General features: G+C 49.2%; 1 protein-coding gene across 1 annotated transcript in view; it reads right to left on the minus strand.

The window, feature by feature from the left end:
- UBE2H (ubiquitin conjugating enzyme E2 H) overlaps window positions 1-18,276 on the minus strand; it is a 44,998-nt gene extending 26,722 nt beyond the window's left edge. The window contains exon 1 of the mRNA XM_039570994.1: window positions 18,015-18,276. Within this exon, the coding sequence (XP_039426928.1) occupies window positions 18,015-18,067 (53 nt within the window). The 5' untranslated portion in view covers window positions 18,068-18,276. The remainder of the gene's footprint in view (window positions 1-18,014) is intronic.

An 18,276-nucleotide genomic window follows, 5' to 3' on the forward strand; every position in this document is an offset into this window, starting at 1 on the left:
CAGGTGTGCTGGCAACGGTTCATTTCCTCTTCGGGAGGATTCAAGAAGTGCTGAAGCTCTTGTGAAAGAGAAACCGTGGTTGTGAAACCACAGGACTGAGCGTGACCCCAAAGCTGTGCTAGATCTGACACCAAACCCAAGATTTAAGTGTATTTGGGGCTGGCCCTCATCACGTGATTTACAAGAATGCAGCAGGTCTGTTAAAAGCAGATTGCTCTGACATACTCCAATACTTCTCTGATTTAGTCTTCAGGGGGAAAAATGTATTATTATAAGATGTGGCCTTTTCCCTCAAGGGGGGTTTGGGTTAGGTTTTTGTAGATTTTACTGAAATGCTTTTTTACTCCCAGAAACCTCCACAGTCATTCAGAAAGTGCCTCAAAGCACCTCAGCAACGGTGACATGAAGCCCCAAAGGGACAAACATCCATCTCCTCCTGCTGCAAAGCCCTTGGGATGAGATGTTTGCACTCAAAGCACATGCAGAAGAGGCCAAGAGCTGAGCTTTGGCCAGGGCTTATTTAGGGAAAAAAAAAATCTAGAATTATGTCAAGGTCTTGATTTTAAACAAGATAAAGAGTTCAGTGGCAGGAAGGAGAAAGTGTCAAAGGAAATATTTTAAGCTTAAATTTAGCTTAATTTTAGCTTTGGCATGGAGCAGGTCCAGTTCCGGAGGCAGATTCCACATCCTCTCTGCTGCCCATTGCCAGGATCTTTCCTTGCCTGCAAAAGATGCTGAATTGGGCCACAGAGACTCAGGAAGAAGATGCTGATCCTCAGCTCAAACTACAGCCTAACACTGACTTGAGGAAGTGTGAAACCAGGGAATCCTGAGAATTGGTTTAATCAACACTCCATGCTGGGATGCTCCAAGAAAAATCAGCCCTGAGAGAGGCTTCCCACAAACAAAGCGAGCCTTGAACTGCTGAAACATCACAAAGGGGAGGAAACACTTCTAAAGTCCTGTTCAGGATCCTGACAGGAGCTCTCCCTGGCCTGCCAGGAGCAGAATCCAGTGGGATTCTTCCTGTCCTGCTCTAACACCAAGGAAAACAGAGCTCTCTCCAGTGTGGGGTTGTTTTGCAGCGTCCCTTCCAACCCCACTAGAAATACTCAGGGATGCATTTCCTGGTCCTGCCTGCACTGGGCTTTGTAAGAGGAGTTTGCAAGCCATGGCTTTCAGAACTGAGACAGCACCAGCTCTTTGAAAATCCAGCCTGGGCAAGCTGGGCTTGAACTCTAAGCCAGGCTCAGATCCCAGAGCAAGCACACAAATAGACAGTGCCAGTGAAAATTAGGCAGCTCTGGTGCTCACAAAGCTGCTTCAACTTTAATTCAACAATAACTGGCTTTTGGGCTTAAAATCCAAACTCCCAGGAGGGAACTGCCTCCCACCCAGATGTTTTCTGCACCAACCACAACAGCAGTAAGGTCTCCCAAAGATATTTTGGAGATGATTTGTCCCCTGAAGAAGAGGGAACAACTGATATTTCATAGAATCATAAAATTTGGGATTAGAAGGCACCTTAAAGCCCATCCAGTGCCACCCCTGCCATGGGCAGGGACACCTTCCACTGTCCCAGGTTGCTCCAAGTCCCCTTGAACAATTCCAGGGATCCAGCCAATCTGTGTCAGGGTCTCATCACCCTCACAAGGAAGAATTTCTCCCTAAGATTTAATCTAAACTTACCCTCTCCAGTTTTAGGCCATTCCCCAGTTGCTTGTTCCAGAATTCTTTGCTACTTGAGGAAGCTCCAGCAGTTCTGAGCCTTCCTGGAGAAGGGTTCTTACCTGCCAATCCTCAAAGAAAAGAGCTTTAAAACAAATCTCCAAACCCACTGGGATTTCTCCAGCATGGGTGTAGGAAATAAAAGCCAACTGGATTTGGAAATTAAGCTCGAGATTAGTGAATTCCCTTAACCTAAAGTAACACACGGGAAAATAATGAGTTGGCTTCAATGTAGATTTCCCACCCCCTGATTTGAAGGAATACACAAAGCTCCACCAGCTACAGGTGTTTTTTTTCAGGGTGGATCATTCCTGAGGCACCTGGGGATTTCTGTTCCTTTCAAAACACTATTAAAAATACAGTTTTTTTCAAGAACAAGTGAAATTCTGCTCTTCTGATTCTCAGGTGCAGCAGAGAAGGCATAGAGCGGCTCACAAGCAGTGGAAAATCAGGATGAACATCAACATCCAGCCTATGGCACGGGCCTGCACCCAAAATCCTTCCTTAAGTGCTGAGGCAGCACCCACACCTTGGAAAGGCTCATCTGAAACCCATTTGAAGTCCTGGGCAGGATCCTGCTCCTTTGGCATCAGGGTAAGGTATTACAACAGCTCTCCATGGCCTGCCAGGAACGGAATCCAGTGGGATTTTTCCTGTCCTGCTCCCTAAGCACCTCTAACACCAAGGAAAACAGAGTTCTCTCCAGTGTGGGGTTGTTCTGCAGAGTCCTTTCCATCCGCACGTGGGAATGTTCTGGTGCTGAGGACCTGAGGGTGCTGTGCCTTTTACAGATCCCTCCCAAACCCTGGAGGATGGGATTTGTTCCGTTCTCTGCTGCGGGAAGGAGCCCTGCCAGAACTTCCAGAGGGATCAGATTTGCTTCCCCTCTCCTTGGCTTTGTTCAAAGTGTTTTAAAGGAGCAGCTCAGGCAGGATTTACATACAATTTTGTTGGGTTTTTAGCCCAAACTCCAAACCTGAATCACAGACCCGGTGAAGTTAAAACAACCACAATTTCCCTCTTTTCTCTCACACCAAAGCAGAAAAACCCCAAGTGATTTAGGAACAAGCAGCCTGGTTACACACAACTGAAGTTTATAAAGTTTTCCTTCTTTCCAGGCCACCTGCAATATAAAAACACCATAATCCCACACACCAGGAAACTGCAGCCCAGTGTTCCTACAGGAAAAAGTGTAGGAGTTTCCTGCATGCCAGAGTTTTGTACAGAACTTCCTCCAGCAATCCAATGTGCCACTGTCATGGCTATTAAATCAATTATCCCCTTGATCCTTCCTATGGAATGAGGGCAATGGGGCACTGTGGCTTCCCCAGTGGATCCCATAAACACAGCCAACATCCCAGTGCTGGCTGGGAACAGCCAAGCTGCACAAGTGGGTTTGTCCCAGATTTCTGTCCAGTGCATTTGGCCATCTCTATTTAAAGGGTTCATTAATAAATCTGAGTCTATCACTCAGAGCTTTCTGCCAAGTCGGATGGGATTCCACCACATGGATCAGTCCTGAGAAAAAACAAATACACAATTTCCAAGGTTGGGCAGAGGGTCAGTACAAATAGTTCCCATCCATCAAGCCATTAACTCTGGAAAACTGGAATCACAGGATGGTTTGGGTTGGAATGGACCTTAAAACCATCCAGTTCCACCTGCAGGGACACCTTCCACTACTCCAGGTTGCTCCAGGTTCCACCCAGCCTGGCCAATTCAGCTTAGAATGTAACTTAAAAAGACTGACAAGGGGTCATTTAATCACCAAACCACCTGCAAAAAGTTCATTTATCAGCCTTGGGAGTTCAGGAAACCAGGCTGGTGCTTCCTTTAATGCCAGCAATTCCTCCTGCATCCAGCTCCCACCATCAGCCTTTGCACCAAGAACAACACTTGCCCACAAAAGAGTGGTTTCAAGTCTTGAGCGCTTCCGAGGCGTTTTTGGCCTTTCCCAGGGGAAAATCGCCCAGGATTTTCCTGCAAGTTTAAGGTCTAAAGATACATTGTGTTCCAGAGGGAGACATGAGAGAGCCACGCTTGGAATGAACAACGATCCCCACACGAGCTTCCGTGTGCAGCGGAAAGGCAGGAGCGGGGCTGCGCCCGGAGGCTGCCAAGGAAGGAGGCAGCAAAGCCTTGGGAGCTTTGTTTGGAGATGGGAATGTCTGGGAAGCCTGGAGCTCGCCAGCACCAACAAAACCACAGCCAGGCAGAGCTGGGGCAGCACCAGAGCCAAGAGTGGAGGGTGCCCAGCTCCCGGGATAGCTGTCATGCTGAAGGCAGGCATGGAAAACAGCCATTTCTAGATTTTTTTTATGGTTTCCAGGCTTTGAAGATCGTCCTTTGCTCAGCAGCTGCACCAGAAGCAGAAGGAAGAGGTCCAGGCTGTTCTCAAGCACCGTGGGTTTCTCTGACTATGGGAAGCCTCTGATGTCAGCGTTTCCCAGGAAGGCAGGGGTTAAAATCATGGGATGGTTTGGGTTGGAAGAGACCTTAAACCTCATCCACATTCATCCCCTGCCATGGCAGGGACACCTCCCACTGTCCCAGGCTGCTCCAAGCCTCGTCCAGCCTGGTCTCAGACACTTCCAGGGATCCAGGGGCAGCCACAGCTTCTCTGGGAATTCCATTCCAGCCCCTCCCCACCCTCCCAGCCAGGAATTCCTTCCCAAGATCCCATCTAAAACTCCCTTCTTTCAGCTTACAGCCATTCCTCCTTGGCCTGTCCCTCCAAGCCCTTCCAAAGTCCCTCTCCCTCCTTTTACAAGGCCGCTTCAGGCACTGGAAGGATTCATTAAAGCCACTTTGTCACAGGTGACACCACCACAACCAGAGGAAGGGAAAAAGGGAATTTTTTTTTATAACAGGACCAGCAGAACAGCAGAGGGTAAAACACAGGAACACAGTACACAAAGTCCTTGTCACTGTGGCCAGGCAGATTCCTCCAAAATAACCTCCAAGCTGTAGAGGTAGAAGGGCTGCAGAAAGATTGGGATATTTCTCTGGGAGAGTCTGGAAGGTGCTCTCTCTGCTGGAAGCTCTTGGAAGTAAAGTTCCCTAACCAAAAGCACCAAATCCACTTGGAGAGGAAAACCAGGACAGAGTGAGTTTGCATCCGCTGGAATCAGGAGCAGCTCATCCACACTCCTGCTCCTGATCCAGTATCTTGTTCTAGCACATCTGCTCAGGCTTAATTATCCCACTTCCCTCTCAGCTCCCTAACGAGAGGCTCAGCACTCCTGTGAAAGACAGAGCCCAGGGGAGTTCTACAAATCAGCCATCCCGAAATTTATGTCCTCGTATTTCTGAGAGCTGCAGGAAGAAAAACTCGCCTGGAGGTTTCCTGCAGGTATAATGATACCTGGAGTTTGTTACGTGGATCAAAAAAAAAAAAAAAGAAAGAAAGAAAAAGAAAATACCAGCAGTCAATTTAAAATCCAAGTTGAGTTTTGGATTCAGCCCTGGAATACACCCCACACTGCCAGGATAAATGGTGTTGTCAGGACACTGCTATCCCCAGCTTTTAGGCTGTGGTGGGGAGCTTTGGAGTGAAGGCAGAGCTTTCTCATAATGAGTTAAATTCAGCTGAAACAGAAGATTCCTTGACATCATCTCTTTGAATCACCATTCTAGACGAGACAAAGGAACACCACTGCAATGGCACTAAAAACTAATTAACAGTTTAGTCGTTAGCAGGTGCAGCTGCCTGAAAAGTGGGATTTTGTCACCAAGTTTGAAGTGTCTCCTCCTTCAGAGAGGAGCTGATAAAACCCCCCGAGTTTTCCCCAGCACAGAACAAAAAGCCTGGAGCCGACCTCTGCCAGATGCTCTGAATTCCAGGTGACCTCCGGCAGAGCCAGCCAGGGTTTCAAAGACACACATTTATCACAGCCTTCTTTAATAAATCAGAATTAAGCAGCCTTGACACACTTGAAGCCATTTTAGAGGCCAATATTACTAATCCACAAAAAAAAAAAAAACCCCAATTAAGCCGTGTGCTGCTGCAAAGCACCAGGATCCTGCAACAATCAAGGAAGTTAAAATAAAGACAGCTTGGAATTACAGAACCAGCACATTGCTCCCAGCAATTTTCCCTTGTGCTGCCACAGTGACTTATTTTCCTCCCCTTTACTCATCGCTGCCATTCGACAATTTTAGCAGAGATGTGGGGCTTGGAAAAAGAAAAAAAAAAAAAGTGGGAACATTCCTTCCTTGAGATAAATTTAAAGGGTAATGAGAAAAGTGGTTTTCTCCCTTTACTCCGAGCTGTTCCCACCCTAAACCTACACAAATCTCCAGCAGCAACCAGAGTTCAGCAAGCCACAGTTTTTGGGATATGCAGCTGATCCATACACAAAAATGGGACAGGGTTCTCCTCTTGGCCACACTGTCAGCCCTACATGGGACTCAAGCCCATCATCCCTAAGGAAGCTCCACGTCCTGTTACTCTTCCCTGCAATTCCACCTCCACTTCCTCATTCAGGAACTTCCCAACCCAAGCTCAGCGTTGTCCCTGCCCTGTGTGATTAAAAGGAAACAGGGATTTCAGCAGAGGCAGGACTGGGTGTAGGGCACAGCCCAGATGCTCCAGAAATAGGGATGGGGCAGGAATTTGGATACAAAACCTCCCACTTCTGGCTCACAGGCTAAATTTAGTCCAGTCTGGTAATGACCTAAAAACCAGTTGATGTGGGTTTCTGTGACGCCTGTGGTAGCTCCAGCCACTTCCTAAGAGAGGGATGTGCACGTGGCAAAGTCCTGCTGCCTTCTGGGTGACTTCAGGAGACCCAAAATGGGAAAGGTGGGGATTATTTCACACCTGTACCCAAAGGACCTGCTTGAGCCAAGTGCTTTCAGCTTCTGATCCATCCTGCAAGAATTATGTGAACATTCCCCACCCTCTTTCAGCGTTTTTCTGCTGTTTGAAGCACCTTGTAAAGCAGTGTCACAGCCTTCAGCATCACAGCCCCATCCACCTTTTCCTGGGATGCTCAGCAGCACATTCCCAGCTGCCACTGGAAATAAAACAAAACCTGCAGAGGATTATGGAGTTCACCCATCCCAGGTTTCACCTCTGGTGCCTTCCAAGTCTGGAGAAAAATGGCAGGAGAAACTCACACACAGAATATCCTGAAATGCCTTAATGACACTGAGCTTCAGGTGGCAGCAGAGAAATCTGTGACTCTGGAAGCCACCAAGAGCCACAGAGGACAATTTAAGGACTCAGTGGTTACTGAGCTGAAAAAAATTCCAAAACTCTTTAAAAAAAACACATTAATTCACCTCCTGACCCTGCAGAATCCTGTTGCATCCCAGCCACACTGAGCAGGAAGCCCCTGCAAACAGATAAAAGTCTAAAAATAAGCAAACTATAGCAAATGTAATATTTATCAACACAGGACTAAAATTTGCCTCTAGTAAGACAGAGATGCTGGTTCAGACTCCAGTTATTATGGAATTTTGGTGTGGGATGGACCTTAGAGATCATCTGATTCCCACTCCCTGCCACAGGCAGGGCTGCCTTCCCTAGACCAGGTTTGTTGTGTTATAACATAAGCTCTTCTCACACACAATTCCCACTTATCCAACCAACTCCAGAGAAAAACTAATGGAAAAAAGGCCCCAAAGCCACGTGCACAATGCTGAGAAGAGGCACCAGCAGCACCTGGGCTCTCTCGAGGCACTTTGCCACAACAGAATCCCTGCACAAACCCCACAAACCCATTTCCTGCTACATCTAAACAGGCATAACAGGCAAATCTTTCCTTACCCCTCAGCCTTTTCCAATAAATCCTGCTGAAGTGAGGAAAGATCCTGATTTTTTCCAGAGTACTGACATTTAAAAAGCTCCAGCAGTTTGGGACCACACCTGAGGAGCTGCACAAATCAAGGTGCGAGCGCAAGAACTGTTGTGATGCAACTCAGGGAGAGCAGCTCCAAATCCCAACACGAGGCTCTGACCCTCTGGGACACAACAGAAGAGCCAAACACATCCCTCTCCTCCACAGTCTATTCCCTAAACGTGTAAAATTGAGTTTAGATCCAAGATGGGCAGATGGTTTAAATGCTGGTGGTCAATAAACTCGGCAGGGCTTTGCGCAGGGTCAGCAAATTTCCTGATTTCAGAGCGAAAGCACAGTTGTGGCAAACCTTGAAATGCAAAGTGGTGCCTTCCCAGGGATGAAAGGGATCGTTAGGAGCACATTATTGCTCATCAGCTCACTTTTAGGGTGTCTTTTGTTTCATCTGGCAAGGCTCAAGTCTCGGTTTTACGCCGGGGGAAATTCAAGCAGTGACCAGTGACTCAAGCAGGGTTCACAGTTTAACTGATTTGCTAAAATCATGTGGGAATATTTCTTCAGTCCTGCCAAATTGGGGTTTTTAGACACTTTCCACTCCTGTCGCTGGTGCTTTTCTCCACGTGTAAAACACACTGGTTTTGCCTCCTGCCCAGCTTGCAGAACGTGGTTATTTTCCGGGGATTTTTTGCACCGAACCAGGCAAGTATTTAAATGTATCTTTTTGTGGCAACACCAAACAAAATGCGACAGAAACCATGAAGTAACAAAACCAGTGGATTCTCAGTAACTTGCAGCTTTCTCAGCAGTTGTGAGCATGACAAAATGTTTAAATCCAAGAGCCTGGAGCTTTACACGAGGCACAGGAGCTCAGGATGGTGTGGTCAGCTTTTAAAAAAGCGTGGAGCGGCTCCAGCCGGGAGCAGGGTGAGTTAACACCTCCTCACATACCTTCCCTTTCAAGGAACACAGGCTCTGGCACTGACTTCCCGGGATCTGATTTCTGACATCCCAACTTTTCAACCCAGCCTTGTGTCCCCCTCTTCTCAAAGCACATTCTCCTGCTGGGATCTGAGCTTTCCCCAATATCCAGGCACGGATTCCTTCCCTAAGCCAGGCCTATGAAGTTACCAACGATGTTAAACAAAGCACTGATCATTCAGCTTCGTTATTTCCGCTGCTTCCCTCCATTCAACACTGACACAGCCTTAAAAGAAAAAATAAACAGTGGGAAACAAAAAGTAGGAGGTGCCTTCAGGAGCAGCAAGGAATAAATCAGTGTAACCACGCTGAGTCACCTCAGACATCTGACATTCCCAGGATAACTGCTGCACTCCTGGAAGGATTGTTCCTTTATTTCAGGCTTGTTGACTTTGGAATTGAGGATTCCCCAGCAAGGCCATCCCCAAAACTTGTGGAAATCAACCCCTGATTTCTTTCTTATCCAAACAAAGCCCCTGCTGGTTTCTAAACCTGACTTTGTGTTCAGAGAGCTCCTAAAATTCAGCAGCACAGCCAAGGGGGATGTGGATGCCTTCGGAAAGGATCCCAGTGCTGCCGAGTGCATGGGCACGGACACGTCTGCCCCGCAGAACATGAGCTCAGCGGGAAGGCAGCCGGGATATTGTGAGGTTTAAAACCTGCCTGGCTGCCACGTGAAACCGGGTCCAGCCCTGTTGGCTTTGGAGATCTGAGGGGGAAGGTCACTGAGTCTGAATTAATGGCATCAGACTGAAGAAAAACAAAACCAGTTTCAGTTGCCTTCAGCAGAAAGGAGAGGGTGATGGAGCGGTGGCTTCCGCCAGCTTCCCCTGATGGAGCAGCTTTCACTGGATTTAGCAGCAGGGAGAAGCCTCTCCCCACTCCTAAAAAGGAAGAAAAAAGAGGGAAATAAAAAAATAATTTAAAAAAATAGGATAGATTAAAAAGGATTTTCCTCAAACAAATCAGTTTGGGAACAGCTCAAAGGCAAGTTTTGGGCTTCATCTCTCACTAATTCCATGTCATGTTCTTGCTGTCCAGGGAAGTGTGGGCTTCCCATCCCTGGCAGTGTCCAAGGCCAGGCTGGACATTGGGGCTTGGAGCAGCCTGGGACAGTGGAAGGTGTCCCTGCCCATGGCAGGGGGTGGATGTGGATGATCTTTAAAGTCCCTTCCCACCCGAACAGCCCGTGATTCCATGTTGTTCCTGCAGCTTCCAGAAGCACCAGGTTCCTCTCAGTGCAGAACTCCCAATATTATGCTTTAAAAAGCCAACAACTCCCCTCCCCAAATGCATCTGAAAGCTAAACCTGGTCCTTTTCAAACTAAAAAAAGAATCTGGCTTCACACCACTCACACTCCACTGAGCAAGGCTTAAAGGAGCAGCTTCATTTCCTAAAACCAAGATGAGTCTTAGCTCTTCAACCGTGGCCACACTGGCGATCCAAGAGCTTCGGAACTCAGTTCTAAAACAGCATTTTGATTTAGGAACTCCTTTAAGAGCAAAATGATTTTCAATCTCTGTTCAGACAACTCAGGGTTGTGTTCTCATCCACGTTTCCTGCTGCAGGAATCGGGTGTCTCCTTGGACACAGCCTCGGAGCAGGCCCGGACCTGCCAGCACCAGCACAAAACAAAGCACCACAGCCCACAAAAAAAAAAAAAAAAAAAGCCAACGTGGTTAAGTTAATAATTTATCAATCTTTTCAACTTTGCATCCATTAATCTACCACAGTGGAGGTTAATCTGGGACACTCAGGCTTAGTATCACACACTGGTTTTTACTTTTTCAGGGGTTATGCTTGGTAAGTTGTGTAAATAGCTGATCCTACCCTAAAATCTGTTTTGTTTTCTCAAAATCCCAGATTTTACAGCCTGCCAGTGTCTCTCCCTGGTGCAAACATCCTTAAGCTCACCTTTCAATGCCGTTCCTCACTCCGGGGCTGGGAGAAGGGAGCCTGGATTCCTCTTCCCTCAATCCCATTCCTTCATTATGCACAGCACCACCTCATCCCTCTCCTTCCCTCCCATTCCAACTGTCCCAACCCAGGCTTTAGGAAAGATCCACACAGCAGTGACTAGAAACAATCAGCTGTGACACGGAGAGAAGGCAGCAAGGATTTGCACGGCTCTAATTCCCACCCCAAGTCCCCCCTGCCACTGCTCAAAGCCAGGTAAAAGCCCCCTGGAATTTGGAAATAATGCAAAATTTATTTAACAATCAACTGTCAGCTTTTAACCTCAATCTTTAACAGGGAATGACACAAAGCCTCCAGGGTGAAGCTCCTCTAAAAGGCAGCAACTGTCATAAATGTAGACTTTTCCCAAAGAAAACATGACCATGAATTCAAAACATTCATTTTGAAGGAAATAACACCAAAAAACCCCAAACAATTAAAGCCAGAAGGTGTAAAACCTTTCAGAATAATCCACCCAGACACTCTATTTGTGCAGTCCCTGAAAAAATATTTTATGCTGTTTTCCTGTAGTTATTCCAAGGAAAGCATGCACAGGGAAATGCAGCAATTTCTGGAAAGCAGCACCTGACCCTCAGAAAAACAATCCAAAATGGCTCTATCCCTTCCTCACGCTGAGTCACGAATATCTGGGAGTCTCCATCACCTCCTGGATGTGGATCATGCAGGATATCCAGCCCTGCTCTGTAATTCCCAGTTTAAAGGGATTAGAGCTGACAGACCACCAGCTCAGTTTACAAATGACCCACACGGATCCACCCCTCCACTGATCTGCAAGCCCTCACGCCAAGGAAAAGGGCTGGGAGTGATTTGGCTTCTCCTGGAAGGCTGAATCAACTTGCTCCAGGGAATCAGTGAAATGATTTAAGATTAGAGGATGGCTCTTGGAAGCTGCAAAATAAAATAGAGGCCAAGTCCTGAAGCCAGAACCAACCCAATCATTATTGGATACACAAGAGCAAGAAGCAGCAAAAATCACTGTTTTCCAAGAGATTAAATCCACCCTCAATCTCGGACAGATCCTTAGGGAGGCTAAGGAGCTGGGAAAAGATGGAGACTGAAGATGAGGAGGCAGCAGTTAAAGGCGAGTGGTCATAAAGGCAATGGGATGAGGGGGGACAGCAGAGGGAAAAGCCTGGGAAAAGACTGCCTGGGTGATGGGTGAATGAATCCCTGCACTCCTCCACAACAACCAGCATTCCAGGTGTATCCACACCAAGGCACAGACAGCTCTCAGCACCCCAAGGAGGTGAAAAAAAAGGAATAAAAAAAAGCAGGGAAAAGAAAAGCGAGAATGGCACAGTTCTGCCAGCAACGAAACCAACTCAGCCCATTTCCCTGGGATGTGCTGGGAGATCCATCCCATCCAACAGCCAGGGCAGCTCATCCACAGGCTCCTGCTGGAATCCACATGGGCTGCATGACCCAGTAGAAACCAGAGATGACAAGGTCGGATGATCCTTCAGTCACGCGAGCTCTATTTTGGTGAGGAAAAACAAAGAGCAGGGCTCTATGTTCATTATTCCAGAAATACATGGACAAAATCCACAGGGAAATGGAGGGAGTGAAAGGAGGGAAGCTGAATGCACACAATAAGACACACAATGAAGTGCTGAGCTCTGATACACACACCCACATCTGTAATTCCCATTTCATATTAAAAAAAAAAAAGGAAAAAAAAAAAGAGACGTTATTCAGCATTTTTTGCTGCTGGAATGAAGTCCAGGACAGCAGGAAAATTCAGGCACCTCTGCCTCAGCGTGGGATCACCTCTGACTTAAGCAGACCATAAAACCAGGAAGAATTTGGCTCAGAATCTGCTCCATGTGGGAGCCTGTCACTTTAACTGTGGGCTCTCTCCCTCCTTAACAACAACCTGTTATGTGTTTATCCCGGGTATGGCTCCGATTAAATCACGGTTTAAGAAGGGCACCAAGCACCAACAGGTGCTGAGAACACTCAGTGACACTGCACCCAGCACTAGGGTGCTTCCAGAGGCCCCTTCTCTTCCCAACAGCCCCATTCCTGCTGCTTTGCCTTGATGGAAGGGGAAAAAAAAAACCCAAGAAAACAAACAGGGAAAAAGTCTATCAAAATTTTAAATTTAGGAATAGACCCCAAGGAAACAAAGAGGGGGAAATGTCTATCAAGACTTTAAATTTAGGGGGGAAAAAAAGAAGAAAACAAAGAGGGGAAAAAGTCTACCAAGATTTTCAATTTAGGAAAAAAACCCCATGGAAATAAATTGGGAAAAAGTCTATCCAGACTTTCAATTTAAGCACTCCTTTGCTTTTGCTTTCCCCAGGACACAGGGCAGGGATCCAAGATGTAACAGCCTGTGCAGGGAGTTGTCCCTCTGGGAATCGCCTCCATCCTCAGGTATCACCCCCTTGTGCTGGCATTCCCACGGAGAAAACAAACCTGGAGCCTCCAAGGAATGAGCTCCTGGAGTGATCCAGGTGTGAGCTCCCAAGGAGGCACTCGGCACCTTCCAGGATTTACTCCCTCAGCTTCCAGACTGTCTCCTCCACCTGCTCCAGGAACAACAGGTAGGCACAGGGTAGGACAGGAATTAAGGGTGAGTTTGAAGGAGAAATTTATTAAAAAAACCTCAAAACATTAAAAAAACCAACCATCATTTAATGGCAGTGCACGACGATGACCGGAAACAGGACAAAACATCTTCCATGAAGATTAAATGTGATTTTTCCCTGGCAAATGAAACAATGCAGGGCCTCATCAAGGGGCATCTCCTGCTTAATCCAAAATATTGGCACCTGACAGGGTCTGCAGGACTGGGAGCCGTGCTCCGAGCTCCCATTATCGGCTCCTGCTGCTGAGAATGTCAAGCACGTGGGAGTCACTCCGGGAGATGTTTCCAAAAGCTCACTGGGATCGTAAGATAGTCGTGATGACACTTAAAAACAATCCCCTACTACAAATCCAAGCACAGTTTCCCTAGGAAAGCCAGGGAAAACAGCTGGCACTGGAAAACTCCTGGACCCAGCGGAGGGGAGAACGGGGACTCCATTTTACAGGCAAGGCGTTTGTTCTCCCAAAATCCCACGTTGACTTTTGGGGTTTTTAAACTGTTACAACAAAGAAAAGGCCTCTAGAATTTGTTTCATCAGCATTTAGGGCTCTAATGCCACTTCAGAACTCGGCAACTGGGAAGCATCATCCTGCCAGACTACTCAGAATACCAAAATCCCTGTTCCGAGTCTGGGGAATGAGATGGGGAAAGAGTTAAAATTATCCCAAAGCAGAGTGATACAAATGCTTTTTTTTCCTTATTTTAAGCAGGGCTGGGATGTCAGGCTCCAACGGGCGCTCTGCTCCAAGCAGCCCCAACCAAATCCATATTTCCCAGTTTCATCTCCATGACCGTGGCAGTTCCATGATTAAACAGGTGCACTTGGCTTTCAGGTCTGCTGGAGGAGCCCCAGCTCCCAAATCCTCCCCAATCCAACAGACAAGGCAACAAAGGGAGAGTGAACTTCCAGCTCCAGCCAATTTTTTGGGAAAAAAACCATCGAGCCACTAGCAAAGACATCGAATCCCGCTCTAAAAGCAGCAAGATGATACCCTTGGAAGTTGTCATTTAGGCAAAAAGGATTATTTATTTTTCCTCCAGCTGGTTTGGTTTGGGCAGAGATTTGTGGATTTCAAGTTCTCCTAATGACAGGCACCACCTCCTGAGCCACGTTTACCTGGATTTGATTTATAAGCCACCACCTGTGCCAGCATTTCTGGGAAAAAGGGGGGCTCTCCCAGTTCTGGGAAGGGGCTGCTGCCACGTCTTTGTGCATTTTAAAACATCACCACACGATTCCCCTCATCCCTGGAGACCTCATTAAAACAGAGCCCCAGAAGTGGAGCAGAAAGAAATGTAGCATGACATTTGAAAATTTACATTAAAAGTTTCCAGAAATATCCATCCTTTAAAACAAAGCAAAAATAAAACAAAACCCCAAGAGAACAACAAAGCCCCACCAAACCCTACCAAAACAAGACATTCCAGTGCACACGCTCTTCCCTGGGGACAGGCCAAAGAGAACAAAGCCACGTGACCCTGCGATTGCTCAACGCCACTCTTGGAAGGTGTTCAAGTGGGATGATAAGTGCGGTGTAAGCCTATAACGACCAGAAAAAGGAATTTATCCCAAATGTAAACTCTGTCCTACCCTTTGCCTCGACGGAGCAAACACGGGGGGGAGTTTTGAGATTACAAAATGCTCCGCAGGTAAACTAAGGAGCTTTGTACTTTTATTCTCCTTGACTCAGGACGAGCCTAAAATTAGCAGGGAGTGCAACGCTCCGTGAATTACGCTCCCGATGCACCTCCCAAACCCCCGGCTCTGCAAACTGGGCAGCACAGGGAGATTCAAACAAAGCTGGCCACTATTTATAATTCCTTTCAGGCACAAAACAGGGTGACACTTCCCTTTTCCAGCTCTGACGCTTAAAAATAGAGCTCGGGGACTACAACCCAGCCAGCAGCATTTATCCACAAAAGGAGGAAAATAAATCAGCACTAAATAAACTCCCGGCCAAGGGGAAGCTGCGAGCGGAGCGGCCACGGAACAATAAACCCCGGCTTGGAACGGGAAACTGCCCCGTGGTTTGCTGGGGGATGGGGGTGCCGGGGTGGGTCCCCCCAAGGGTGTAAACACCCTGGCTGGGGCACCCCATCAGCTGCAGCCTCGCTCTGCCCCGGGCCCGGTTTCCGGGTAGTAACAGAGCAGCCAATCCGCGGAGTTGTGAGAGCTCGAGGCCTTTTCCCTGCAAACACGGCTCCGAGGTCAGCACTCGCCCCAAAACTGCGGGGAACCACAAAGGGGAGCCCCCATTCTGCCGTCCCCGGGGTGGGAGCTACCTGGAGAGGCCTGGCCTAGAGTTTGGGTGCTTCCCGGTGGGATAACCCTGTGCTTCCAGGCCGCTGGCGAGCGGGTCTGGAGGTGTTTTGAGGAGCACAGAGCCTTCCTGAAAAACCTCTACTCTGAGGGGTCACCAGGTTACCCAGGAAACTTTGGCTGGAGCCCCCCAAAAGGGGAAGGAGGGATTATGGCTCTCTTTTCCCAGCCTCAGCACTACAAACCCCATCCGGAGGGAGACAATGAGTGACGGGGAGTTTGAGCACATCCTCGTCCAGGAGATTATTAAACATCAGTTCCACACATTCACGCAGAGCTCTGCCCTCCCTGCAGCCCCACGGAGAGCAGCCACCTCTCCCCTTCCCTCCTCACAAAGAGGCATCCACAAAAGGACACGGACGTGTTAGGATTGAAAATAGGAATCATAAAAAGACCTCGCTCGGCTCCTAAACCTGCCAGAGCAGGAGAAGGCAGGAGTGTTATTCACTCTGCTCGGTGCCCCCTCCCTACTGGGAAAGGTAGCCCTTGGCAGGCCATAAATCCATACTATTATTCTCTGTTGGAGACGTGGAAAGGGGATGAAAAGGGAAACTGTAATGAAAATGGCAGCAAAATGGGGGAAAAAACCCCAAACAAAAACCCTACACAGCAACAAAACCCTCAAAGCCCCGGGAGGAGCTGCCTTCAAGCACATTCCTTCAGACGAATCCCTTCTCCTCTGGCCACCACCAAGACCCTCCTCGCTGCCATGTCTCAAAGGAGACCCTGATTTCAGATCAGCTTCCAGAGGGGGAGATTCCCCAGGGAAGCGTCTCGGGAGCCGGGGCCTAGTGAGCTGCTCACCCCGGGCAAGTCAGGCAGACAAACAAAAAAGGCTGGGGAGGGAGGGAGGGAGGGAGCGAGGGAGGGAGGAGTGGTGAGGAGTCATCTGACACATCCAACTTCCTAAGTTTGTTGTCCGCAGGAGACCGACTGCTCTAACCCTCACCCCTTGGAAAACAGGGACGGCTGCGCCGACAACAACGGCTTCGCTTTTGGAAAAGCCTTCGGGGTTCCTTTTGTCAGGGGTCAGAAAGAGCAGAGCAGAAACTCCCCAGCACCGAGAGGAATCCCAGATATTCGGGGCTTTCTACCTACCCAGCTCCTAGAAACACACAGCAAAGCCACTTCACAGGGAAAACCTGCTCTTTGTCCTCCAAAATGCTGCGATCGCTGGAGATGTCGGCGAGGAACCGAACAAAAAAGGGGAAAAAAAGGAGAAGAGAGGGGGAGGGGAAAGGGAAACAGAGCAGCAGCCGATCAGGTTGGGCCTCGGCCCCTCTCTGGCCCAGAGCTCTTTCCAGGGTATCCCTAAGAAAGGTTTCCCCCCCCCACTAAACAGCTGGAATTCCCGACCCTCCTCCCGGTGCGATTAAGCATCGATCGCAATTGGTGGAGTCTGACATGTGTGTAACTTTAAACCCCTGGATAAAAATAGCTCCGATTCGAGCACCATCAGGACTCATTTCCTATTTGCTTAAAAACAGGGCGAAAAATACACCAAGAGCAGCTTTGTGGGGAGAAAGGCGCAGGGCGAACGTCAAACACAAGTTTCCTTCGATAAGCCACAAACAGGAGCGCTGCTGCTGCTCCTCCCTACACCCCCCCCTCCCAAAAAAACACCACCAAATCCAGATAAGTTTGTTTATCTCTCTCTGGGAACTAAATCAGACCCGTTTCTCGACCCCTCGACACCACCACGGCAGAGCCACCAGCCCCGAGTCCTGCTGAGGTCGGGCACGTTCAGGCGACAGATCCAAAAAACATTTCATCCACTCTTGTCATTCCTACCCTTTCCCGGCTCACACCGCCACCTTGTAAACAAAAACTATTAATAAAACAATCCTAGAACCGAATTCCCAATGGTATATTTCAACGCCACCCACTCTCCAGACAGAGAGAAAAAGGGATTCACCGCCCCGTAAAGGGCCAGGAATAAAAACAAGGAGGAAAAATATAAACAGATCTATCAAGGAAGAAGGGGAAAAATAAAAAGTAATAAAGCCTAACTAAACCTGGAAGGTTACATAAACCTCTTGGGAGACGGGCTCAGGCCCTGATGCCCTTCACCCACCCCTGGGTCTGCTGAACCAGACCCCGAGGGACCCCCCCGCCGTCCTCCCCAAAAAATTAAATCCCTCAGCCGGCAACAGAAGCTTCGTGAACCGCGGGGTGAAATGGGGGAATAAATAATAATAAGAAACCCCACAAAAGCCTTTCTTTGGGCTGTGGCTGCTGGAACTGCTCTCCCCTTCCTCACCCTCCCCAGGGCAGGCAAGAGGGGGTGCGGGGCACCCAGATTGGGGGAGCATCACCAAGGGGGGGTCTGCAGGGACACCCCCAGGGCTGTCTGTCAAGCCACAGAGGGGGATAAACCCCCCAAAATACAGCAGAAGCGGGGTTAGGCCTCCCCTGGTGGGGGTGGGGGGGCAGATCCAACCCCCAGCTCCGGGGAGAGGCCGAGGGGGTGCGAATGGGGGGTTTGGGGGGCGACCCCGGCGGGGGTCCCCGGTGCCCCCGCCCTCCCGCCCCTCCGCAGGCCCGGCCGTGGGGGGGGAGGGGGAAGGAGGGGATCCTCGTCCCCCGTGGGCCCGGGGGGGGGCACGGCAAGGATACAGCTTGACCACGTCGGTGTCCATCCGCCTCTTGCCCGGGCTGGGGGACGACATGGTGGCCGCGGCCGCCCCCGGGGCTCCGGGCGGGCTGTCAGCGCCGCCGCCGCGGGCCGGGGCCGCCCGGCACCGAGGGGAGCGGGGGAGCGCCGGGCTGCGAGGCGCTGGGACCCGCCGCTGTCGCTGTCGCCGCTCCTGTCGCCGCTGTCGCCGACAGGGCCCCCCCGCGCCGCTCGCGCTCCCTCAGCCGCTCCGGCCGCCTCTGC

Source organism: Corvus cornix, chromosome 1A (genome assembly GCF_000738735.6).
Source record: "Corvus cornix cornix isolate S_Up_H32 chromosome 1A, ASM73873v5, whole genome shotgun sequence".
NCBI classification, from domain to species: Eukaryota; Metazoa; Chordata; class Aves; order Passeriformes; family Corvidae; genus Corvus; species Corvus cornix.